Below are 26211 nucleotides of genomic sequence, written 5' to 3' on the forward strand. Positions count from 1 at the left end.
CTTGGCACACCCAGAAAAGGTGTAAGAAGCACCTGGATCCTAAACCTCTTTAGTCCAAGACCTGTTTGCCAGCTCTGTCAGCAGCCCCTGTGTTTCCCAGGGCTCCCCAGAGGATTTGATTTAAGGCATGTGGACGACAGCATTACCTAATTCTGCTCTTTTATACCCAGGCATCCCTGAGAGTAGGACTAGTCTGGCATGCTTGAGTTTTAATTAATTTTTCTAAGCAGAGATTTTAAGATTTAGTATTTCTGAGGTTCAAAGGTGAACAGGCCTGCATGAATAATCTCTGCTTCCATTTGCTGCTGCTAGTACTAAGATTTGCCAAAAGCAGCTTTTAATGGCAAGTCAACCCCATTAGTCTTGAAGGGTCTGTGATGTGTGTAGAGATATGAAAATTCCCAGGGAAGGGTATTTCAAGTGCTGTAGAAACCTTCTATAACTTTGACTGTGTTATTTTAAAGGAACTTTGCTTGCCTTTGCACCATTTCTCTAGGAATGTAAAAATCCAACAACCATCACAAAAGCCATTCACATTAGCAGCCTCCTTGTGAATTTTAATTAACAGGAAATGCCACTCACGCATTGAAATTCAACATCCAGAATATCTCTGCTTTACTCCTTTGATGTTCCCCATCCAGTCCTGGACCAACATCCATATGTTCTCCTGAGACACTCAGAGGAAAATAATTTTGGTTTATTTATAGTAGGAAAGCATTTTGTCGTTGTCTTTTATCCCAGAAGCATTTGAGTTGCTTTACAAGCTGTTCACACGGAGGAGCTGCTCTGTGTCCTTACAGCAGGGAGTGATTCCAGAGCTGTGCTTGTCAGTTCGCACTCAGCAGCCAAGCCGGAATTTCAGGAGAGGCAGGGAAAGAGTCATGAAACCAACGAAGGGCCAGGGTGATCGGGAATTCAGCTATTTACAGGTTAGACAGCCTTGGTTCCCTTAGCCTATTTATCCCTCATAAAGGCTATTGCTGGGATTTTCCTGGGTTTCCATAGTAATAACCTAAGAAGATATGTTCTGACTCTGTGTTACTATAAGTTGTTCATTTGCAAGTGATTTTAACAAACAAAGAACCATCCCTAATTAGTTAATCTTTCCCACACCCTCAATTTGTCAATTGGCAGAACAAAGCGATCAACAGGTGCTGATGATTCTGCCACGGGGAATTAAATCCTTCTATTTTAGCCCTTCCTTCACCTTCTTTCCCCAGCCTTTTTTTCTTGAGCTGTATAGTTCATTTACCCCACCCTCTGCCTGGGGTGCAGCGGTGCACCCCCGCCCATGCCTGTCACCATGACAAGGTGACACTGTCACCACAGCTTGAACTTGCAGGTGTCTCGGCCACCCCAAACACAGCAGAGTGCGCTCAGAATGAGTTAAAAAACTCTGTCCTGGTGGGTACAAGCTCAGTGCTCATCCCCAGTGCAGGTAAAGCCAGGCTCTGCTTGCTGGCAGGGATGCCCTGGGGTGCTCTGCTCAGTGGAATCCTCTGCTGCCTCCCAGTTCCAGCCAGCTGCTCACAGCCATGTGGGGCTCAGTTTCCTCCTGCAGTGCTAAAAAGTCAAAATCGGTGATGACAGAAGAATTTAGAGCTTGAGCTCTACAGAGACTGGAGCTTGTCAAGGAAGCAAATTCCTTTTATACCATCTGGAAATGACACAGGGTGGGAAAAGGCACCTTGGAGCATCCCGGGAGGATGCAGCGTTCCTCCCTACGACAGAACTCTCCTAACCACAGAGTATTTTATTTCAGAACCAAAATGAGCAGACCTCAGGATCATTGGGCAGAGCGTGACCACAAGATGTCACAGTTGCTTCACTGCGATGTGTGGTCCTGCCTTCCCCGTGCCCCAGTCCTGCCCCTTTCCCACTCCCAGCTTTCACCTGCTATTCCCCAAGTATCCCTATGAACACACACGCTGGAATTTGGGGTTTTGCTGCTGCGTTTTGTTTGTTGTTGTTTTGTTTGTTGTTGTTGTTTTGTTTGTTTGTTTGCCTGTTGTTCTTTTTTTTTGGCAAAGCAAGCTTGTTCATTGTGTTCTGGGGAAGCTTAGGCATTTGGGTTTCTAGCTCATTTACAGGCCTTTTGTGGCATTAAATCGAAGTTACCCCAAATTTACACCCTTGCTATAGGTCCAGTTGCAGACAACAATTTTGAGTAGAGCCAGAGGAAAAAAAATCTAAGTATAACTGCGAACAAACACTTCTTGGTGTGCCAGAGTTACTGCTCAGCGTCCCCACAGATCTCAGGTGCCTTTGCCAGATGGTGTAGCAGACTCAGAAAACACCACAATGTTGTGGACTTGAGAGGTTTTTGTTCTTTATAGCCTATTGCTAAATTGATTTCTTTTTCTGCCCCAGAGGGCTGCCTGCGTAGCCTGGATGGGGTCCCAGGGGCTGATGCTAATATCAGTTCACTCTGAAGTAGAGCAAGAAAGGAGTTTAGTTGTAGAAGAAGCTGATGAGCCTTGCAGCATCCAGCTATGGGTCTTTTGGGTTAGTCCCTTATAGTACATTGAATTCAAGACCTAATTCATGGCCTGTGCAAGCAATTGCAATGGATGCTCCAAACAAACAGCACTTTCTTTCCTGCCCGCCTGGCTGGTGCCTCTTCCTGGCTGGAGCCAGGCAGAGTTTCTCATCTGGCCTCTGTGCTCTGGGGCACCAGGAGGAAAGATTTGCTCCAGCAGCCACACAGGAAAAACAACCCCCCAGCTATGAAAGCGGAGCTGTAGAGTGGAGCAGCAAGGGCACGAGGCCCTGGTGCCCGCAGGAAGGGCAGGGGAAGCAGGCTGAGGTTTGCTCATGGCTCCTTGTCCCACAATGCCTGCCACTGCCAGGGGTCCAGCCGTGTCCCTGGGGAAGTGCTGCTCTCCCGGCTCTCCCTGCAGGGCAGAGCCCCTCGTGCTGTGTCCCCAGGGGTGGCCGGGGCAGGGCTGACCTCGAGCCCTTCGCCCTTTCCTGCCCAGGGGAGCATGAGAACATCCCAGCGGCTCCCAGCTGGTGGGAGGGCTTGGCTCGGGACAGCGGGTCCCCATAGGAGGTGGGCTCAGTGGCAGCTAGGTGAGCTGTGTCACCTTTGCCCACAAACGGTGGCTTAGCATTGAGAGCCTCTGGCCAAGGTTTGGTGGGAGCCAGGGAAGGCTCCTGTAAGCCCTGAGCTCATTGCTGAGGAGCAAACACCGTGGCTGGTCCTCATCTCCAGGTGAGCAGGTTTGGTGGCTGGAGCTCTGCTGGGCTCTTCCTGGAGGCCAGGAAAGTTGGTCCCTTGAGAACAGCTTATCCTGGTCTGTACATCTGGGAGCTTCTCAACGGTTTGGGAATCCTGACTGTGGCTGGGTTTTCTCTGCAGTGGATTTGCTGGCTGTGGGGAATTCAGAAAGGTTCAAGATCGAATTTTCCTCTGCTAGGAGTGTGAGGTGAGCCTTGAAGCCATCTGTGAACCCTGCACAGAGTTTCAGCAGGGAGCAGCAGCCTGCCAGAACAGATGAGCAGTTACCAACTGGGTTGCTGGATCCTGCTGTGCCCTTTGTGCCAAGACTGATGTCTGAAGGAGGAAAAGGTCCCGTTTGCTCTGAGGGAGATGCCAGCCCTGCTCACTGCCTGCTGGTGGGCAGTGTGAGGAGTAGTCATCTGATTTCCCCACCAGGAATGATGACACCCCAAGTCCCATATGATCCTTGTTCCATCTTCGTCAGCCCATGTGTCATTGACTCATTTTTTTTTTCAGCTGTGTGTCATTAAAATAAGCCTTCTCTGCAACAAGAGTAAGACCAGAAAAAGTGTGAAGCCCAAGCAGTGCTGTGCATCCTGGCTGTTCTGTAGTGCTGCTATTCCATGGGCTTCACTCACCAGGTTTTGCACGCTTCAGGGATTGCCAGTGCTGCTGATCTGAATTGCCTTAAAATTCCTTGAGTTTTGAGTCCTGGCTCTCTGGTGGTGCCTTGGTTTCCTACCCTGCCTCTCCCAACAGCCACATCCAGGATCCTCTCGGAGCAATAAGGCACTGGAACATGGAAAGTTTTCGGGCAAATCTGGGGCACCTCACTGCCACTGGGTATGTAGAGTCAGCTTTAATCCCTCTCTTTCCCTCTGTCTTGATAGCTGTTGTATGGCTTTTCCACAGAAAACCCCCTTTCCTGGCTAAAACTGTCCCTGAAAGGATAGCTGAGGCTGCTGTCCAGCAGTGGGAGACAGGGATTGCCTGGCTGGGTTTAACCCCTGGGACAGGCTCTTCTCCCCTCCAGGTTTTCTGCTTTCCAGAGAGTCGCTCCAGATGTGAGCCTGAGAAATTATGTTCTTTCCTAAATGTTTGTTTCCATTAGACATTTAAATAGCTTTATGGGACATTTCATCCTGTCTGTAGTGGCCAAATTCTTGTCCGTGGAGACTTCCTCTGGCACTGCAGCCTCAGCGTGAAACTTTTCTCTGTTTGTCACCCTTAAACATGTAGATTTGTGTTTGGTCTCCTCTTAAGAGGCAGACCACTCAGCTGCCTTTTGTCCATGGAACACCTTTGAAACACAGAGCTAACTATTTCCACAGAAACCAGTAGCCTCCTCTTTCGCCCTCCAACATCCTCTAAATGAGCACTAAAGCCTCAACCACTACCAATGAGGTGATCCCCCAGAACGACTCTCTTATGGTTTTTATAGAATAACACAATGTTTTCCTGTGCTTGCATTAATAGAGGAGCAGTTGTATGGTTCTGGTATTTATTTTTCAATAAACTCCTTGAACTTCCCTGTCCTGCTGCTTTCCAGGGGAGATCTCAGCCCTATGTATTCAGGGAAGTTAGCAGGGAAGTAGAGAAGGGTGAGACCAGAGGCACCCAGGGGAGGAGAATATAAAACCCTGTATCATCTCAAGAAACTCCCCTAATCGGTGTTTATGAACTTCCTCTGCTAACACTTGTTCTGTTCCCAGGATGAGAGCCCGTGTTTACTGTGAAGACTTTCTGCTCCCAAAGGTGCAGAGAACTCTGGCAGACCTGTGGCAGATTTACTCCAAACCTGTCCCAGCAGATGGCAGAGAGCTGCGGACCTTGTTTCTGCAGTGCTCCTGCGTTACAGTAGTGATAGGAGGCCTCTTTTACAACTGGATGTTTGCCTCCCTGGAGTACTCCTGGCACCTCTCCGTTGCCGTGGCTGTCTCCTTCAGCCTGCTCCTTCTCCTGACTCTCCTTTTGGTGCATCCTGCCCGTTGTGTCTTCAGCATGATCATGCCCACCTTAGGCACCAAACAGGGCCGGAAGCTTCTCTTCTCCACCTGCATCATGATCGCAGTGGTGAACATAACACCCAACATCGTCAGCAACATCAAATCCATACTGCAGGTTATTAAGTGCATCTGCAAGAATTCCTCTGACAGCCTTCTGAACTCAACTGCCCTGCTAGAGAAGGTTTCCTGGGAGTTTGGGGATGCAATCCAAGAAAGCTTTCCTTCCATTCACAAGCCTATGAATGGACATTTTCGCTTTTTGTTGATTCAGAACAGCTCTTTGATTAACCAAAAAATGCACCTTGCTGGTGAGAAAATTAGCAGAGAGTTCTTGTCTGTTGAGGTGCTGGTCAAAGACTCTATACGAGTAGCCAACAGACTGGCTGCTGCTTTCTTCATGTTCTGTCTCTGTTTTGAGTCCACCTGGTATTTGAAAAATTATCTCACCAACCTCCGCTTCGACAATTTCTACATCACCAAGAAGCTGGAGCGTTTAGCCGCGGACAGAAGAGCGGCTCATCTCCTGGTGGGCTCATCCAAAAAACTCATCCGCCCAACGGGCTTGAAGCTGTCCTGGGAAGAGGTGGTGCCGTGCCTCGTGCAAGCCATGCTGGTCACGGTGGCCCTGCTGCTGCTGCTGCTGCTGGTGGCCATGGACCACTTTGCGTTCAGCGTGGCAGACACGGTGGTGAGGAGGACAGCTCAGTTCTCTGCGGTGCCCGTCACCCTCAGCATCAAATACAAGGTGAGTGCTGGGGTGTCCTGCCCTGCCCTGTGTGGGGACCCCGCCCTGTGTCCCTTCAGGGAGGTGGTGGTGGGGATTGCAGTGTTTGCACTCTAGTTTACACAATCCTGACTTCCCTCCCTGGCAGCCAGCTGGACGAGCAGCAGGCTTTGGGGAAGGAGGCAGTGGCACAAGCTCAGTTGTTCCTCCCAGTGCATCAAAGAGCAGCAGACACTCTCCACGTTACAGCCCCTTGGGAGCTTGGAGGGGAGCAAATAGTGCCTCATGCTGCAAAGACGCTGCTAGCACCAGGCAGTCACATGGCCCTGTGTCTCCAGGCCCTTTCCCTGATCAAAGTGTGCCTCGGACACTGTCCCCCCACTGCAGGGTGGGTGCAAGTCCAAAAGGAAGGGGGCAGCTGATGGACGCTGAGAATCCTCATCCTATGGCACGGGCTGCTCCTTCCGTAGCAATCCCTGCTTGCTGGCTTTGTTGTTGCCCTCTGCAATCCTTTCCACAAATCTCCTCAGTTTGTATTTCAATATTCTTTGGCTTGGTGTTCCAGCTTCCCTCTTCTGCCCCCCAGCCTGCCACCTTCCCCAGCCCCAGGATCCTTAGTGCAGATACCTGCTCATGATGGATTTACAGGAAAACAGTCAGGGCTTTGGAAAAACTTCTAATATTCAGATATTCAGCCTCTAATACCACAGTCTGGATGATGCCTTTCACCATAAATCTCACCCAGTGAATGCCTGTTACGATGTCTGTACCAGTGGATGGAGATGACAGATAGGACTGGCTCTCACCCTGCCCAGTACTCAGTGCCCACACATCGCAGTTAATCAGTCTGAAGAGATCACACCTTCACTGCCCTTCTCTTAGTGCTGTAACAGCCATTCCACACCCCCAGGCAGATGTTTCTGCAGCACTCAGCTGATTTTGGGTTTCTTCACACCCCATTTGCATTCTAACTCTCCTTATTTCAGGCTGACATAGTGTTCGTCAAAGTCATCCGGCGTCCTCCTGACTTCAGCAGGACCTACCACCACCAGCTGATCTTCAGCTCTGCCCGCTGCAGCATCAGCCCCCCGACGCCTCCCAGCCCCTCTGTGCTGCTCGTGCTGGGGCTGCTCTTCTTCATCCTCTACATCACCGTGCCCCTGGAAACCTACGCGCGCCGCCTGTGCCGGGGAATCGCAGCCTCCTTCTTCCCGGGCTGGGAGGAGAAGCGAGTGCTTCACCTGTACGGGAAACTGGCCAGGAGGCACAGCAAGGAGCAAAACTCCGGGAGGGGTGCTTTGGGAAGTCAGGGGGATGTCTGACGCCACGGGATCGCACATTTCATCTTCCAGTGTTAAAGAAGTGTTTGGAGTTTGGGGAAAAAAAATACAGGAAAAAAAAAAAATATATATATATATATAAGAGGGAGAAGAAAAAGGAAAAAAGAAAGTTGAAAGGTCCCATTTTTGCATTTATTTGGGAAAAATTGGCTACATTTCCTTTTTATATATATATAAGGTCTGGAGTCAGCTGTTGCATATCTGCGGCACTAGGGAAGGCAAACTGGGAAAAACAAGGGAGCTGGGCTCAGGGAGGAGCTCACTTACCTTCTCCACCACATCCGTGCTGGAAGAAGTGCACACTTCCTTTCTTTCTTAGGTTATACCTTCAGGCAACAAAAAGGGAAACTCATTTGAATCGATTAATTTAATTTTCAATTAGTTTTTCTTTCAGGTTTTGTGTACAGAAACCTGGGTAGACCAGATAAGTTTAGAAGATAGTTTATTCACCAAAGAAAGTGTCACTTCAACCTGCTGAAGTAAATTCAAGATCGATATGACCATGAGAGGCACATCCTGGGCATGGGTGGTGGTGGAAATCTGCACATGAGGCTTTACAAAATCTCTTCAAAATGTCTGTTCAAAATAAAATAAATAAAATAGCTGCAGGACCTCAGAAGAGAAATGGAACAGCCCACAAAGATCAGTTTGGGTGTTGATCACTTTTCTCAAGTAAGAAGTGATAGGATGAGAGGAAAGAGCCTCAAGTTGTGCCAGGAGAGGCTTAGATTTGATTTTAGGAAAAAATCCTTCAAGTTTTGCCAAGCACTGGCACAGGCTGCCCAGGGCAGTGGTGGGGTCACCATCCCTGGGGTGATTTAAGAGACACGTGGATGTGGCACTTGGGGACAGGTTTTAATGGTCCCTTGGCAGTGCTGGGTTAATGGTTGGATTTCATGGTTTTAAATGTTGGGTTGTTTCAAGCTCAGAAACTGTTATTGTATCTGAATTAATAAATGCATCATTTGGGCAGCATCTGAAATGTGTTATTTTTGATAGAGGGGCAGGCTGGACATCTCTGTAAGGGCAGGAGCCGGAGGAGAGGAGATAAATCCCTGCCAGGTTAAAAACTAAGCAACTTCACAGCTTCATTTCTTCGAAGGATGCCTATTATTTTCCTCCCTTCTTCCATTGAAGTCTTCATTAAGGTAATTATTTGACATAATGCACCTCAATGAGATTAAACAACAGAAATTAAGTGCTAGCTGCTGCCAGATGCACTGAATTTTCTCATCTTCTGAGGTCCTTGAAACAAGTATGTTTGAATTTATTTTTTTTTAAAGCATCTATCTAACAAAACCCTGGTGAATTCATCTCCCCAGGTTTTTTAATGCTCTGTTGTTCTGATGATTAATCCATGCACCTTTAGCCTCTACAGCAACTGGGGGCTTTATCATGGCGTTTCAGTAGAAAATGCCCTGTGCTCTATTGTTTGGGCGAAAGAAAAAGGTTTCCACTGAGTAGCTACAATTATCTGGAGCTGGGGGTTCAAATAGCTGGGAGGAGAGAAGCCCTCAGACAGCAAACCATCCGAGCAGCATGGTGTCTTCCAACAAGAACAACTTGAAAAGGGTTTTTCCTCAGGAAAGCTTATCTTTTTGACATCAGCCATGTTGTCCCTGGTGCCGAATTGGGCTGTCATCTTCTCCCCAGACAGGGGAACTGGCAGGAGGCAGAGTTCCTGGAAATTGCTCTGCTCTCCTGAGAGGCGTTGTTCCTCAGGCAGACAAAGGTGTGACAAAACAGAAAACATTACCATTATGGAGCTGTATTGCCCACTGGAGGGGTGAGCTGCCTTCCCAGGGTTTGCTTGATGGTGCAAGAGAGGAACGCTGAACAGATTAATCAGCAGGAAATGTTAATTTATTCACGTATTTTTTATTAAGTAGAACCAATGTACTAGTCTTGTTATTTGCTGAGGGATTTTCATCCCTCGGAGCCCCTCCATACTCACAGCCTCACTCCTGCTCATCAGGCTCTCGTTGCCTTTGTTTTCAGCCAGCACATCCCTCCCATCCCACAGGCAGGAGGAAATGGGGAGCAAGGCTTTGTCCTGTGCCACTCACCCAGGTCCTGAGCATCCTCCTCCAGGGGAAAATCCCTGCTGGGCACTGCTGCTCCTACTCATTCACTCCTCTGCTGGCCCTGACTGCCAGGAAGGGTTTCACCACGCCTGGACCTGGCTTTGGAAGCTCACGGTCAGAGGTTTGTGTGCAGTGAGGCAGAGGCTGGGGAGCCTCTGGTGAGAGGCACCAAACCCCCCTGCCGTCACCCATCAGTACCAGTGCCAGCCCCCAGCATTGCTGATGCCCTGATCCTGCTGCCAGGGCCTCGCAAATCCTACAAATCCATCAGATCTGCCGCAGCTGCCAGCAGTGGAGGTGTGGCCCTGGATCCGTATCCACAGCTATCATCTTTCCCAGGAGCTACCAGCACGTGAGGAGCTGTCAGCCTGGCAGGACACACAGGTCTGCCTGCCTGGCTTCTTCTCTGCACTTATTGAGATTGGAGCCTTCTTAATTAGCTAGAGAAAAAAATTTAAGCACAAGAGAGAAAGACCCAGGGATTGCTTTTCCCTCCAGCAGCACAACAAACCCGGGGGACAGAAAGACACTCGCACACAGGAGGAGTTCTACCCTGCAGCCCCTGGTTCCTTGGAATCTTGTGATGTATTTTAGGGAAGGGATGGAGGTGAACGGACTCCATTTCCTCAGCCTCAGGTATATTAGGTAAAATAGACACTAAGTTCCAGCTTATGGCTGGCTGGCAGGCAAGAATGAATGGCTTTAATATTCTGAGGTGCAAGTATAAACAATGCAGCTCAGACAGTCTCTAGGAATGATCTCATTCATAACCACAAATCTGCATCTACCAGAGCAGACAGGCAAGCAAACAAAAACCTCTCTCCAAAAGTATTTTCTGATTTTTAAGCAAAGTCCATTTTTATTGCATTTGTCCTGTCTATGGTATTTAAAAATTCCGGGTTTTATTGCATTTATCCTATCTATAGTATTTGCACTGTAAATGCAATAGAGAAGGGACACTTCCATGCACCAGATTTTAGAAAAGGAACTATTAATGGACATAAATAAAAACAAAAAGCTACTTCATAGCACTGTGCATATAATTCATAGTGAGAGTTTCCCAGATCCTGGCTCTTTCAACCGTAGATTGTGTCAGGGTTTCACTCTGAACTCAATGCCTCACATTTTGCAATAGAAATTTTCCAAATTAGTTGTAACAGGCTTTTAGCCTGCAACAAGAACAGGAAATGAGGTAGAAGCAACACTGGTTATCCCAGAAGGCAGCTAGAAGCTGGAATGTGGATACAAAATCCTCCAGGCACGTTTCTCATGATTTCCAGAATTCTGGGCACATCACTGATTCTCCGTCTTCAGGTACTCAGAGAAGCCCTGTGACTTCAGAAGGAAACTCCAGGGATACACAGGTTAACACTGGCACGTTGGGGAGATGCTGAGGAAATGGAGCCAGTTCACCTCCATCCCTCCAGGCCCTTCCCAAGGACTGAGGCAGACACAGTTCTGTGTTTCTTTGCTGTTGAGCAAAGATCAAATTCCAGGGGAGATGTGTTCAACACACAAACTGAACATGAAAAAGTACCAAGATTTCGCACATTTCTTACTTAAATGCCATTCCAGTCAAAGATTCTGTATTTTGTAATTCCTGTAATTCCTGACCCCGTCTGGAAAGAGCTGGAGGGATGCTTTCATATCCAAGAAGGGAGAGAGGCCAATTCTATGAATTTATATCCCAAGAGATTTAAAATAACAAGGCCAGGGGTCTGACTAGGCAGGGGTGGTCCATAGCTTGGATGAGATGTTTTCCTTTGAAACAGGTTGAGAAACTGAAAGAGCCAAGCTGAAAGGCTGAAAGCTTCCTCTTTTCACATTAGGAATTAAGCTGTTCAGAAAATAAAGTGGGAACTCCATGAATTACAGGAAGGAGCAGGTCAAGAGGAGGTTGTGGCTGGGATGGGATGAATCACCTTTTCCTTTTACCAGGAGAGGGAAGAAATTGTTCCATGTGCCCAATGCTTTGTGCTCTGCACTGCCAGGGCATCAGCAATGCCAGGTTCACAACCACAGCGAGGGAGGGAGAACTTTGGCCCCATCTAGACCTTTCCTAAAAACAGATGCCTAAAACCATGTGAGTTTTGCTCTCTCAGGAGCAGCTGGTGATGCATGTCTGGTCCTGGGCCCTGAGGGAGGTGAGTATGGTGCTCTTGATGGGACTGGTGGGAGGAAGGAGCTTTTCCTGGCATTAGAATAAATTCCTCTAAGAGCAGGGAGAGATTTGCTCTCTGTCTGGACACTGCAACGAGTAGTGCACACAGGAAAGACTGAAAAAAAAAATATCTGAAACCACAAATTGGGTGGAGGCTCCTGAGCAGCAAGAGCTGCCGCAATTTCACCATCTGTTCTTTCGGACTAACCAGAGCAGCTCTGAGGAGTGAAGGCTGATGGGTCAGAGACATATTTGGGGGGGAAGATATGCAGCAGCAAGACCAGAGAGGTCAGCTTTAGCCAGGTTTTTTTCTGTCCTTGTTTCTGTCCCATCTCAGGGATGGCAGTTGTCGGGGGCTCCTTTTCAGGAGTTTAAATTCCCCGGCATTCAGGTGGTTTTAGAGTTCTGGCCCTCTGCAAAGCTCTGTGCCAAACGCAGGAAAAGACGGAGTCTTCAAGGTTACATGCTTCGTTTATTAGTTCTTATCTTACAATTTTCTCAGTGTCCAAAAGGTGTTTGCTGCGGCTCGGACATCTGGTGACTCCTCCTGTCTCTGGGCTGTCCTTATCTTTTATACTAATTGCTACGTATTCTTTATTTACTATTTATTACCAATGTCTATCACTATTACTAAAAAGGTCATCTTTACTCTGACCCAATCCTCACTAACTACTTTGTGCCACGTCACTGCAGAAATGGAGTGAGGGAACAAGAAGGAAGAAGAAAGGGACAACGCCCTAAATTCTCCATCTTGCCCCATTCACTTCAATGCCAAGAATCCCAAACTCACTGTTTTTTCACCCTGTGATATACTAAACTACTATTTTTTACACTCTTGTGGCCTGCAATGCTTCCTGCAGTGCAAGAAGCCTCTCCCATGGACTGAAATCAAATCCAGTGTCTCTCTGAGCCCTGGGCTCTGGGCTGGGGTCCCAGACCCCCCTGCCCAGGTCCCTGACCCTCCAGGGCAACCAAAGGAATGCCCTGGACTCCAACATGTCCTTTCATGCCCTAGACAGCTGTGTAGGATACAATGATGGAGTTCAGTGATGAAGGACTTTACAGATACCATTTCCAGAGTTTCCTGGGTGTGTTTGCACCAGTGCTGACCTAAGGACTTGGAGCATTTTGTCACCCCCAATTTGTCACACCTGTTTGTTTGGTGTGACATCCAGTCATGGTATGAGCCCAGACCTGGATACCAAGGGAGGGTGGGCTCGTGTTTGCTCCCTGATGGATGTCTTGGCTCTGCCTGCACGGACGGGGAGCAGGAGCAGAGCTGGAGGCTGCTGTGCTCTCCCAGGGCTGTGCTCATCAGGTGTGCAGAGTGTGCTGTACCAAGTGCTTGTTGTTACAGAGTTATGGTGTTGACATTTAGATGTCACAGAATATGAAATAACCCATAATTACAATCTAATTGTTCTGCCGAGTTTTATTCTTTCCTAATATTGCATGAAGAGCTTTTATCTCCCCTTAGCATTATCGTGGCTGTTATCCCCCCAGGATGCCCCTCCAGCACGCATCCACCCTGATTACTGTTCTGGGACCTGCCAATCTCTCTCCTGACTCCAGGCACATCCTCCCCTGCATGCTCTCCTCAGGGTGAGCGCTGGGGTGGGGGATTGAGGGAGGGTTTGTCACACACAGTGCCCCAAAAGCACATCAGAAGATGTGTCATTTTTCACAGCACAGCTCCAAGTCTGGCAAAGGCTCAGCTTTGTTTGCCCAAACCACCTTTTCCTCTTACTAACATCAAGACTCCAGGGAGACTGGGGCTCCCAGTGCTTCCATCTCCTTGTGCTGCCCTGAAAGCTGAGGCTTCCACCTGCTTCTCTCTTTTTGCTTATCCAGGCATATTTCCTGGAGGATTGAGCACACTGGAGCAGGTGGCAGGGTTCATTGGTGACAGCAAGAGCTGTGAACCCTGACCTGATGCTGTGGCTGATGCCCAAGTCCTGCAGGGGCCATGGGGTGTGCAGGTGATGCCATCCATGGATGCTGGGCTCAGTGGGAGTCTTCCATGGCACTTCCAGGCTCCCACAGCCAGCCCAGAGCAGCACAGCTGGTGGCACAGCGTGGGGAGTTCCCTGGCACACAGGATGACAATGTTTGTTTTTGTAAAATACGCTGTGTCCCATGCACACTTGGCCTCACTCAGACCTTCACACAGCATCCTTTATCCTTTCCCATTCTGGTATTCTCTGCAGAGCTGGATAAATCCCCAGTGGGTGGGTTCATCGATTTATCAAACCAGTCCAATGCACATTGCTGCAGATTTTATTTTATTTTTTTCCCCACTGTTCAGGCTGCTCAGCCCTTCCAGGAGCTACCTGGAGCAGAGTTTGAAGGATGCACCTCTTAAAATATTAGTAGGGACAGTTCACAAATAAACTATACTCAGAAATGAGAGGCTCGTGAATGGCTGGCCCTGGCCATGTCCCTCATTTGCAATATCTCTTTTCATCTGTTTGATAATTTTGGGGCACTGAGAAGCTTTTTCCTTGGGGTCTCAGGCTGCAAACACAGCAAGGAAGCAGGGGAAGGGAGAAGGGATCATTTTCCTGTTTGTGAAAGTGGCCTCACTTGACTTTCTTGAAAAGCTCAAATTGCAGTTATTAGCTGAAGAAGAATCACTGGTTCCTTCGTGTCCTGAAGGCATTTTTAAGACAGGGTGCATCATTGATTTAATAGCAACAAATCTTCAAAAGAGATTATACAAACCAGAGAGGAAGGTGCCCAGAAGACAGGAGGAAACTCTGCCAGCGAGGCAGGCAAGAGAGGATCTGAGATGACCCACAGAGCTGCCGGTGCCCCTTGAAGGTGCAATTAACAAACCCTCCCTGTCCTCATATGGGCGTGGGGAACATCCTGTCCCTGTGCCAGCACTACCCTGGGCACGATGTTACAATAAGAGCTCGGAGCTCCTTAGTCCTGGCACCACCAGGTCCATCAGGCACCTGCTGCCCCGCAGGAAATGCTGCCTGTCCTGTTACCCGAGAGAACAGGCTGAAGATATTCTCATCTTCAAGACTGGAATGGTTTCACCCACAGAAGTCCACATCGCTGCCTTCCTGTTAATCGTTTCCATTCCTTCAGTCTTCAGCGTTTTCCATAATGTTGCTCCCATCCACATCGCTGGCACAGATCTATGACCTGGTCCCTCTAGGGCTGTTCACAGAAATCAGTAGAAAAACACCAAGTTTGTTGGGTTTTTTTTATTTTTTAACATTTTTCTGTTCATGAGGCACAAACCCGGATCTATTTTGCGTCCATTTAATTCCTCAACAACTGCCCCTTTTGCTTGATCTCTGAGGGTAATAACCCAGAAAGCCCCAAAGCAATTTACTTCTTGGCTGTGACTCTGAAACATGTGAAGGTGATTTTTGACAGAACTTCTCTCTCCTTTGTCTTTCTGATCGAGCAACAACTGCTGCTGCTGTCAGACTGACTCACACTCCATCTCTATTGGCACTTGTCAGCCCTCAGGCTGCTCAGCACCTGAGCACCTCCCTGCCTGGTCCCTGCTGAGCTGCAGGAATGCAGAAGTGGGAATCACTTCCCCATCAGCACTCGAAATTCAAAATTTGGCCACTGCCTAGGGCCCTAAACCCTGTAACCAGTGTCTCAAAACCACTTGTGGTTTCTGTAATTCCACTTCTCCACATTCACTGGCACCACATGGATGCAGCCTCTGTGCCCCAGCTCTAACAGCAGAAGTTTTATGGGTTTAATATTTGTAGCAATGAAACCCAGGGGAATGGAAAGAAGTTTTTCACAGATTCAGGTAGGAGGATCATTTTCTTTTATCTTTGTTTATTTAATATATGAAGCCTCAGAGTTCTTTTCTGTTGATAGGACTAAGGGAACTGCCCAGTGAGAGGGAGAGGGATGTGGGAGTGGGATGAGCTGCAAGAAGACTTCATGGACATCCTGAAGCCAGTGTAGAACTGCCTGGGCACCCAGGCTGGGCACAGTGCTGCTAACCTGGCCACGGAGCTGCACAGACACCCCTATCCAAAAACAGCCCTGCCAGCACCCAGGGCCATGGCCATTCCCATTTGGGGACCTCAGGGAAATGAACACTTCTCTTTCCTGATGTTTCAGAGAGTGTGCGGTGGCAGGCGTCTATAGAGGATGGCAGTGCCAGGTGATGCCAGCAGAGAAGGAAATGCTGATGCGTGTTAAAAGAGCAAAACATGGAATGTTAGTTAAAAAGATCAACATCTTTGGCCGTCAAAATATTTAGATTTGAGTCAAGCTGGAAGAAAATATTTTATGTGTCAAGCTGGGTAGCCTCTTAAATACACGGCCTCAGTCACATCCTGAACATCACAGTTACTGAAGGAGCCTGTAAAGAGAATATAAAGCAGTTATCACAGCAAACCTCACAATATTGACAATAAAACCCTGCAGTGAGTGCATTGGGCAGACACACATTCCTCCCCAGCCCAGCCCCAGCCCGGTGATGGACACAGAGCAGCTCAGGGACTGGCAGGAGGAGCTGCTTCAGTGAGGTGCTTTAATGCTGATGTTTCCTGCACTAATAACTGCTGGATTGTCAGTGCCACAGAGCAAAGCACAGCGAAATAATTACCTGCAATTATCCTGCACAGTGTTCCAGGTCTGAACCAAAACAAAGCTTTTTCCAGTGTCTGCAGGAGTTTGTCTTGATTTTGTTTCCTGACCCCACAAAGCCAATTCCTGGAATGGGTTTGAGGAAGCAAATGACCCCCAACTTCCCTCTCAGGACATTTGTGCCAGGTTTGCCCCTTCTCCTCTCCCACACACAGTTTTTGTACACAGCCCACATCCTGAGGACTTCCAGCATCCCTGCGAGACAGCAGCAGTGGATGAAGTGCTGGAGCTGTGTCTGTGTTCGGGTCACTGAAGTACACAACCCCTTGGATTATGTGAGCAAACACACGTGCCCACACTCCCAGTCCTTCCCACAAAAGTGCCATAAGGGACAGGAGCTGCTCTGCCTCCCAAACCTGGGGCTGTAGAGGGCAGGGGAGTGAGGCTGGCCAGGACACAGGACCTGGTGCAGACCTAAGGAAACCAAATGGAAAAAGAAGAGAATAATTGTCCTTTAGAACTGACCCAAGGATGAGTGAAATATTATGGGGAGTAGTGGAAAACTACATGGATTTTTGTCTGCCAAAGAGCAGCGTAAGTTTTCCCAGAAAAAAAAGGGGAAAATACTGTTTGCCACAGCAAGTCAAAGCCTGGGGACAGAGTGCTGCTCTTTGGGCTGAGGCAAAAGGCACTTTATCCACTCAGGTTTGCCCAGCCCAGGTTAAAAATTTGTGAAACACTGGACTTGAATCACCCAGCCTCAGAATGGTCTTCACATTTGGATATGTACCTCAGTGTCTGGGATTAACAGGACACCTCTGCCTTTAACTGAAATTTAATATAAGGAAAAAGAGAGTTCACCCCTTGTCCTTTCCTCCACTCCATAGGTTACGGGGCCTTTAGCACAATTGCTTTTTCAGTTTGAAAATGCATTTTCTGACAGATTGCAGAGACATCAGGAGCAAGCATGGAGCTGGCAGCAAATTCTGGCTCCTACTGCCCATCAGGGAGACCCTGGATCTCCCAGCCTGACCACCAGGGAGATACCAGGCACCCCAGCTCATTGTTGGAAAGATTTGAAATCTCCCAGTCCAGGACTGGTTAAGCCTTGTCCCTCCGAAGTGACCGTGGGCTTGTTTGGGACAGGGATGGCTACAGCAAAGACAGCACGGGGAGGTCACCACCCCATGTTCAGGGCAGGCAGTCCTCCCCCCCGCCCGAGGGAAGCAGGAAAGGCTGTGGATCTCACTGGCATTGCTCTGCTCCCATCCTCCTGAGGATGAGGAACGAGGATCTCCTCACCCTCAGCTCCCCTTGCCCTGGGGGAACAGTGACGCCTGTGCCTCGGCTGGGGACACAGGCACCACACTCCGGGGTCTCACTCACTGTTGGGGTACTCTGTCCCTCTCCACCCTGCCATCTCTCACCTGCACTCCACATCCCCTGCCTGGGCTCCTCTCTTCCTCCTCCTCCTCCTCCTCCTCCTCCCTGTCCGGCTCCGCGGTGCGCTAGGACCCGGCGGGCGCAGGCGGGGGATGCCGGCGGGAGGCGATGCGGGGTCCCGGGGACCGAGGTGGCCCTGGGGGGCTGTGGACTGTCCTGGGGGAGGCCTGGGGGTCCCGGGGCTCCCGGCGGCTAAGGGGAGTCCCGGAGGGCTCCGGGAGCCTGGGGGTTCTGGACAGTCCCGGGTGGTTCAGGGGAGCTCCTGGAGGGTCCCGGGGACTGCGGCGATCCTGGCCGCTCCCTGCCCGGGCAGGCGGAGAGTTTGCAGGGGAGAAGGATGCGAGGACCAGGGCGGCTGCAAGACTTGGGGTGAATCGCTGAAAAAACGGGGAGGGAGGAGCCGGGGTGGGCGGGAATGAGGGGAGGGGGCTCGGGGGCAGCCCCGGCTCCCCGCTGCCGCCGCAGGGTGCGCGGGGCTGCGCCGGTGGCTGCGGGCACGATGGAGAACGGCTCGGCCAGCCCGGGAGCCGCGCTGGGCAGCGGCAACCAGAGCCTGGGCAGGATGCCCCGGCAGCCCCTGGAGCTGCAGGTGGTCACCATCCTGCTGGTGCTGCTCATCTGCGGCGTGGGCATCGCGGGCAACGCCATGGTGGTGCTGGTGGTGCTGCGCACCAAGCACATGGTGACCCCCACCAACTGCTACCTGGTGAGCCTGGCCGTGGCCGACCTCATCGTGCTGCTGGCGGCCGGTCTGCCTAACATCTCCGAAGTGGTGGCTTCTTGGGTGTACGGCTACGCCGGCTGCCTCTGCATCACCTACTTGCAGTACCTGGGCATCAACATCTCCGCCTGGTCCATCGCCGCCTTCACGGTGGAGCGGTACATCGCCATCTGCCACGCCATCAAGGCGCAGCTCCTGTGCACCGTGTCCCGCGCCAGGCGCATCATCGCCTCGCTGTGGCTCTTCACCTCGCTCTATTGCCTCATGTGGTTCTTCCTGGTGGACACCACCCAGGTCACCTTCTCGGACGGGGCGCAGGTCACCTGCGGCTACCGCGTCTCCAGAAGCCTTTACATGCCCATTTACTTCTTGGATTTTGCCGTCTTCTACGTCATCCCGCTGGGGCTGGCCGCTGTCCTGTACGGCCTCATTGCCCGCATCCTCTTCGCGAGCCCCGTGGCCGGCGCGCCGCAGCATTCCTTCCCGGGCTCCGTGCATCAGGGCAGCTCCCTCCAGCTCTCCTCTCGGGGCAGCAGGGGGGCCCTGAGCTCCCGCAAGCAGGTAGGGGCTCCCCGCCGTCTGGGCATGCAGGCGGCTCTGCCGGGGGCTCAGGGCTTCCAGGGGCGTTCTGGCAAGGGGCGAGGTGCCACAGTACTTTGTTCCCCTTCGTGGAGGGAGTGGGGAGTGATGGTTTGCTGCAAAGGAGCCCCTCGAGCCCAGCTGGGGTCTGGCAGCGCGGATGGGCTCTGCCTGCTTTGGGATTCGGCCGGGGAGAGGCAGGAGTGCAGGAACTTTTGCTGGCTGATTAATTACTGATTGCCTCTCCGAGGAGGAGAGGGCTGGGTCACGTTATGCCGGTGGGACTCACCTCCCAGACAGCGTCCTGTGCAGGTGAGCTCAGATTTAAAGGAGCAAAGAGAAAGGAGAACCGTTTTCCCTTGGAGCCCAGGCCTGGCTGCAGCCCCCAGTCTGTGCAGCTGGGGGAGTCACCTCGGTGTCACAGCGGTGTGTTTGCATTTCGGTGATTCCCGTGTCTCTCAGCTGCCTGCTATCTCCTCACATCCTTCTCCTCCCACCTCCTTCTGTCCTCATTGCTCGTCCTTCTCCGTTCACATGGACAATCACTGCCTGGTGTCCCATCTCTTTGGACAGGTCAGTACCTAGACACGGGACAGTCCCATCCTGAGCAGACAGGGCCCAGCCAGCTTTCCTTTTAAAGGAAAGAGTGGAATCTGGGAGGTTGGCTTGAGTCCTTGAATTCACTAGTTCTGTTGTGATTTCCAGACAGCCCCAAGTCGATTTCAGCCTGCCCTGAAGTCCTCGTGTTTCCAGCTCAGTAGCTTGTTGCCTGCCTCGCACAGGAACCTCCATTCCCCAGGAGAGACGAGTCAGGGTCACAGAGGGGAAGCAAACAGCTCAGAGGACGTGTATTCCTTCACGAACTTCTAAATCTTTCCAGTCCAGCTTTTCCTCCCTTTTCCTCTGAAAGGTTTAAAGCAGTACTGACTTCTTCAAAAGCATTTTCCTGCTCTCCCATGCTCTGGCTGCTACGGGAGCCTCGGGCAGGGCTCTCGACTGGTCGATGGATGTCTCTTTCCAGAGCAGCTTGCTGGAGGGGCTGGAGGGGCTGGAGGGGCTGGAGGGGCTGGAGGGGCTGGAGGGGCTGTGCCGCTCCCCCTGCAATGCTGTGCCGTGGAGTGGGACAGCATGCTCCAGCATCATTAGGACAAGTGGCTGCTGGGCCATTCCAGCTCCTGGAAATATCTTGTGCTCTCTGTACTCTTACACCAGGAGTTTACTCAAGATTGTCATTACCTCCCAAAATATCCTAACATGCCAAAACTTCCCCTGAACTGCCTGACATTAGAGTGCTGCCATCATAAGGAATAAAGATGGCAATAAGTTTTTAAACTGTGAAGGCAGTTTTCCAGGGCTTCCAGCTGGTGGGTGTGTGTAGCTGTGGAGGTGCCTCTGACCAGAGTACAGGCACATCAGCATTTCCCCTCTGACCTCTCTTTTAAGGGGAACTGGCTTTTCCAAGCCCCATGCCCACAGTTCCCTGGGAAAGGTCCTGAAGGGGCTCTCTCAGTGGTGCCCATTTTTCTCCCCTGCCTGGTTGGCTGAGGAAGCTTTTATGTGGCTGTGCTCCTACACAGCCCCAGAACTTCTCTTGGGGTGTGAAGATGCTGTTATTCTCTCACTGGTGCTTCTAAAAGCACCTAAATCCTGAGCAGGACAACACAAGGTGTGAGCTTTGCTGTATTCATCACTTCTGCGGACACCCAGCCCGTATTCCTCCTCCCGGAGAGGGACCACTAGAGGGAGTGGGATTCCTGAAAAAAGGATGTACAACTCAGACTGCTGGCGCAGGAGCAAGGAGGGAGGATGCTGGGGAGAAGCATCTGTGGCTTCCAGGAGAGAGGCAGAGGCTGGACGCAGATTTGTGAGACACCACTTGTACATTCTCTCATCTTTCCCAAAAGGCAACAAACTGTGGCAGCAAACAAGTTTCAGTCTTAGCAACAGCCTCAGCACTCACTGTATCACTGCAAGATCTTATTTTTGGAAGCGTCCTCACATTTCCATTAAACCACACACAGCAAACCCCTTCTATTTTGGCCACAGCTTGGTAATAGTCCCTTTCTTCCAGGGAGAGTTTTGTTGCCACAAGCAATGACTCCCAGTTTCTACTCACGGCATTAGAGGAAGGCATAGTTTCTTTTGATGAAGTAAAATAGCACCCTGAGAAAAGCTGAGGGAGGCTCAATGTGATCCCAGTGCCTGCGTCCATACTAAGAACTGGATTATTGCACAACTCCCTTTCTGACGTTTGGATCACCACTGCCTAGATATACATGTGCCATCAGTGTTTAGTCATACTTTCCTCCTCGGGGACGTGTGTTAGTATTTGTTTGAGGAGGATTGTCACTTACCAGAAATAGCTGTTGAAATTATTAGGATGACTGGTGTTTCAGTGCAAAACCCCAATTTCCTAAATGAGCTTATGTTGGGCTGAGAGCAATTACTGCTCACTTCTGAGTTCTCAGTTTCTTTTTGCTCCCCATATGTTTATGTAGTACTCCCCCAGTGTGATGAAAATTAAAGTGGTTAAGTAGCTAAGTAACCCTATATTAGCACAAGTAGTATAAAATTCCTGACAGTCTCCTTTGCTTCCAGGGTTGCTCTCTACCAGGAGCCTATTCCCTGGAACAATATAGGTGGTGTAGGAAACCCTAGGGAAGGAGATGAAGTGTAGCCCATTACACCCCTAAAACCGAGGTCCCCACATTTAGACAAGTATTTTCTCCATTCATTAACTTCACTTAATTTTCAAACTTGCTTTCTGGTGCAGACATTCCCATGGTTATCCCAGCCCATTGCAAGGATGGTGAACACTTTCTCTAAAGAGATTTAGAGGCTCTTCAATGGTAGATGACAACCTATAATTTCCGGTTTTATTTACGCAAGATTGCTTCCTGATTAAAATGGTTTCAGCAAGAAACAGCACCATGGCTTGGGTGTTTCTTTTAAATGCTCAGAGAGAGAAACTAGCTGTCTGCACCAGGTGGGAAAGTTCTGCCGGAGATTTGGCACCACCTGGCAGTTTCTCTTTCTGCATTTCCCCATCAAGGTGACCAAGATGCTGGCTGTTGTGGTGGCCCTCTTCGCCGTGCTGTGGCTGCCGTACCGCGCGCTGGTGGTGGTGAACTCCTTCGTGGACCCTCCGTACCTGAACACCTGGTTCCTCCTCTTCTGCCGCCTGTGCATCTACCTCAACAGCGCCATCAACCCCATCATCTACAACCTCATGTCACAGAAGTTCAGGGCTGCCTTCAGGAAGTTGTACAAGTGCCAGGAGAGGAGAGCTGAGCACCCTGCCCCGTGCTCCACCCCGGTGTACTACAGTGCCGTGAAGGACAGTTCTCACAACAGCTCTGACCACAACCTCACCGAGCAGGAGGATCTGAGCAAGCTCCCCGCTCCTGCAAAGAGTAAACGAACCCTGTGAGCCTGAAACAAGGCAGGCAGTGGCAGCTATGTGATGTACACGCTGTGCTGGGAGAGTGCCAAGAGGAATTGCTTTGGCATTGCAGCAAGCTTCATTCAATACTTCTTCAGGGCATTTAACAAAACATAATGTCATAGGCAAATTAATTTGCTTTTCCTTAGCGCTAATTTATTCTTGTTTGGTGAAGCGTTAGGCACATGTCAATATTTAGCATCTCTAAAGCATCTGTTGTTAAATATAGCAGTGCCACCCTGTTTTCTGTTACGTGCAAGTGCTGAGCTGGGCCAAAGCATTGAAAGGAATCCCAGGAACAGAAGGGCATTAGAGGAAAAAAAATACACCATTTTAGAGTGAGTCTCTCCTACCCAAATTGACGTGCCTGTAACACAGCTCATGGAATCTGCTCCTCTGGAGTCCTTTTGAAGTTAATGGGGACAATTAGGTGCTTTCACGTGTCTCCTCTCACACTCCTGTGAGGATTACACATCCCTACAGAGGAGATGAATGCCTTCAAGATACAAGACCATTGACTTTAAAGGGACTCTCAGGGGGAGACTCCTACATCAGGAATAACCAAAGCTGGGTGTCATGAGCCTCATGTCATGTCTCTGGAAACACTGCACTGCTGGTAGCACAGAAACCCAACATCCAGACTGGATGGATTTGCTACAATGAACAAACTAATAAGGAACAAACTAATAATGAGTGTTCCCTAATGTGACAGAATTACTTCCAACATTGTGGTCTGAGTTTCTTTTGGATAACTTTACCTTCCCTGTCTAAATTCCTCTGGCTGCTTCAGCTGAAAACTGTACTCTTGTCCTGTAAGCCCCAATGTGGTGTAGTCATGTACCATAGAGCAGTGTTGCTCTCTGCCCCAGCTACAGGTGCAGAAATTCTCCTGTTTCCTGGGAATAACTTGTGAAGTCCATTAAGTGTTTTGTGATTAGTGACTCAAGTATTTATTGCTGCTGTCATCTTGTAAGCAAAGTAGACATTCATACCCTGCAGCATCCAGGAGACCAGTCCAAGGACACTTGCCCCAGACTCACAAGAGACCATCTGGACTATGAGTAAAATCAAAAAAGATTACCCATGAGCCAAACCCTAGGGCTCTTGCCAAATAAAACAAGTGTCTGCCATCAGTAAACCTCAAGTGACTGTGAAGTATTACTTGAACAGCCAATGCAGCCTCACTAGTCTGGCTTTCACCAAACTGTGATGTTAGAAGAGCTTAGAATTTTGCATCCACTCGGGGAAATATGTGAGTGACAGTTTCAAGGGCACAGGATGTTAATTAACCATTCTGCATCTACAAGAAATCACTGTGCTGTGTGAGTCAGGACAAGACCTCAAGTCTCCTCAGGGTATTGAAACTGTCCAGGACTATTTTGTTATGTGTAGGGAGGTTTTGCATGTATGACTATTATATTGCATGTTATTAAACCATCTACGTTGCCCCTAAAATAGATGGAGGATGAGAGAAGAGAACATTGGCTTTTTGCAATTATTTTAAATATAATGCATTTGGAATTCAAGGATTGATGCTATTTTTGCACAGTTTTGTGTATATTGTATATTGTGAATTTAGCAACAGAGTTCCCACTTGTTGTTAAGAAAGTTCTGCACAGAGATTTGAGATTTACTTCTTGAAGAAAATGGAGGTGTTTTGCTAACATGTCAACATGTCAGGATTTGCTTTTTTATCGTACAATCTTTTTTACAATACAGACTTCCCCCCCCCCCCGAAGAGATTTTTTTCTCAGCAGCTCAGAACAAGCCATTGATAAAAGCATGTGCAGACAAACCAGAGCAGCAAGGATCAGGGTGAGGTGGAGGAAGGGGTGACCGCTGGGGCCTTGAGCACAGGCAGCATCTTCTCGGGGATGGGCTGTCCTGTGTCCTCCAGCCCTTCCCCCTGAAGCTGTGAGTGCAGAGAGCTGGATGTGGGAAGAGGATTTACTGCCAGAGCTGGGAAACCCACTGCATCCTGACCGAAGGCATTTATCCGGCATGGGATGTGCGGTGTGACAGTCTTATCTCTGCGAACACAAGGAGCAGCTTAATTCTGAAGTATCCCCAGCAGGATGTTTTCCACCTCCTCATCACATTTCCTATCTTCACTCATCCCCTTTCTGCTTCCCCCCCCAGATGGAGACAGCCTAAAAGCATTATTTTCTTAATTAAATTTCAGCCTCTGGCCAACGGCTAATTGATAGTTCTGAAATATTTGTTCAACGTACTTGAGATTCAATTAAAACCTGCTTCTCTTCTCCCCTTTCTGCTCTTAGCTGCCAAGTACTGCATGACCCCATGCTATTTTTTTGAGAAGTAATTGGCAGATGAATTCTCCTGGAACCACGAGATCTCCAACAACTGCACAGAGCATTAAACTCTGTAGATGAGGAATGAGTTTCTGGTCCTTCCCCCTGCATGAATTCTGACACTTTAGGAGGAGATGAGAGACTTGGAGGTGGAAGTGGAGGCAGAAGGTCAGCACTCAGCTTGCTAAGGAGACGCTGGTTGAGAGATGCATGCTGCTGGGAAATAAATCACTAGCAGGAAGGAATTAAAAGAAACAACTCATCACTGTAACCGCCTTTGGATATTCAGGGTCTGAATAAAAACCTTAATTCCTTATAAGAAATCAGAGAGCTCCCTTGAAGCTTCAGCCTGCATTACCTTGTACCTTGCAACATCCCACCCTGCTCGTAAAGTCTCAAGCTGTATTTTACCCTCAGCAGTTATTTGTCTCAACAGCATGAATGTGGGCTGTGAGTTTATGAACATGCCAGCAAATAAAGAATCTATTGCTCCTGAGTAATTTATCGCATTGAAATGCAACTCAACATGATCTAACCTGTTACTTTCCTAATTAAAGCTCATTATTTCTAACCGCTGCCCTTTCAGGGGTTGTTAACCTGGTAAAACACCATCTGGTTTCTTCAATTACAAACAAGTAAGTCTCCTGGCAGGAGAGGAGGGAGCTGGCAGTGCTGCAGAGCCCTGGGTTGAGGGGAGGAATTTGTGAGTGGTGCAGAGAGGGGGCAGGAGGAGGCAGAGGCTTGGGGAAGAGCTGATGGGAGAGAGGTGAGGGAGGTTTCTGTGCCTGCAGAGCCATAGGTTGGCTGAAGCTCCTGCCATTCATCGGGGAGTTTTCAGTTTCGGAGACATCACATCCAGCATGTTTACCTCAATTTGGCTGGTCCCAGTGACAGAGGCCACACAGAAACTGCCTGTATGCAGGGCATGGATGGGACCTCAGCAAGGGTTATTTACTCTGGCAAAACACACATGTTGAAGTAACTTACCAAAATCTGTGGTTAAAGCTCCTATCAAGGTTGTCTTCTTACTTTGTCTCTAGATTTGGGTGGCGGGAAATTGGGGAAATCGGGCACCTATGCCAGCCTGTGCCACGGAGAGTGTCCATGCAGGTGGTTTTTTGGGAGAGCCTCTCCCCTACGATGCTGGCCAGTGCTCTGAAAGCCAGCCTGCTCCAGGGCCAAATTACAGAGTAACCCACAAAATACCAGGAGTTCCCTAAAAAAAGGGATTAAAAGACCATGAAGGCATCCAGCACTTTCCTGCATCGAGAACAGGCTTCCACTCTGTGGTACTCAAGCATATTTCTGAGACAAAATAGTGTTAAATGAATATTATTAAGATCACCGAAGAGGATGGTGAGCAATTGCTTAATTTTTTAAGAGCCACAAGAAAGGGTGGACCACACATTAGGGAAAGAAATGGATGCAGCATTTTTTCAATCTGGTCTGGCCCCAGCTGCTTCTTTGAACTAATTTGTTCAAGCAGATCACAAAATTAAAGAGCTGCTAATAAAACTGGGAGATAGTCCTACAACAATATTAATGTAATCACTCACAGTTACTTGTTCATTTTGCAATTCCTGCTTCCCAAGGCTTCTGGA

General features: G+C 49.4%; 2 protein-coding genes across 2 annotated transcripts; both read left to right on the forward strand.

Moving 5' to 3' along the window:
* The first annotated feature begins 3053 nt into the window (after window positions 1–3053).
* Window positions 3054–8246, forward strand: OCSTAMP (osteoclast stimulatory transmembrane protein). The gene is made up of 3 exons (XM_040080059.1): window positions 3054–4066; window positions 4936–5974; window positions 6940–8246. Exons 1-3 carry the CDS (start codon window positions 4023–4025, stop codon window positions 7273–7275), a joined length of 1419 nt encoding a protein of 472 aa, XP_039935993.1. The 5' UTR covers window positions 3054–4022; the 3' UTR covers window positions 7276–8246.
* A 9809-nt stretch (window positions 8247–18055) lies between these two features.
* On the forward strand, window positions 18056–25119 carry LOC120760079 (thyrotropin-releasing hormone receptor-like). Its single transcript, XM_040080002.2, has 2 exons — window positions 18056–18838; window positions 21909–25119. Exons 1-2 carry the CDS (start codon window positions 18056–18058, stop codon window positions 22284–22286), a joined length of 1161 nt encoding a protein of 386 aa, XP_039935936.1. The 3' UTR covers window positions 22287–25119.
* Window positions 25120–26211: the final 1092 nt, after the last annotated feature.

The sequence above is a fragment of the Hirundo rustica genome, chromosome 16 (assembly GCF_015227805.2).
Source record: "Hirundo rustica isolate bHirRus1 chromosome 16, bHirRus1.pri.v3, whole genome shotgun sequence".
In the NCBI taxonomy this organism is placed as follows: domain Eukaryota; kingdom Metazoa; phylum Chordata; class Aves; order Passeriformes; family Hirundinidae; genus Hirundo; species Hirundo rustica.

Coding starts and splice junctions, on each gene's coding strand:
- OCSTAMP (XM_040080059.1), top strand. CDS start 4,023: ATGGAAAGTTTTCGGGCAAATCTGGGGCACCTCACTGCCACTGG. Junction 4,067..4,935: donor GGGCACCTCACTGCCACTGG/GTATGTAGAGTC, acceptor TTCTGTTCCCAG/GATGAGAGCCCGTGTTTACT. Junction 5,975..6,939: donor CCCTCAGCATCAAATACAAG/GTGAGTGCTGGG, acceptor TCCTTATTTCAG/GCTGACATAGTGTTCGTCAA.
- LOC120760079 (XM_040080002.2), top strand. CDS start 18,056: ATGGAGAACGGCTCGGCCAGCCCGGGAGCCGCGCTGGGCAGCGGCAAC. Junction 18,839..21,908: donor CCCTGAGCTCCCGCAAGCAG/GTAGGGGCTCCC, acceptor TTCCCCATCAAG/GTGACCAAGATGCTGGCTGT.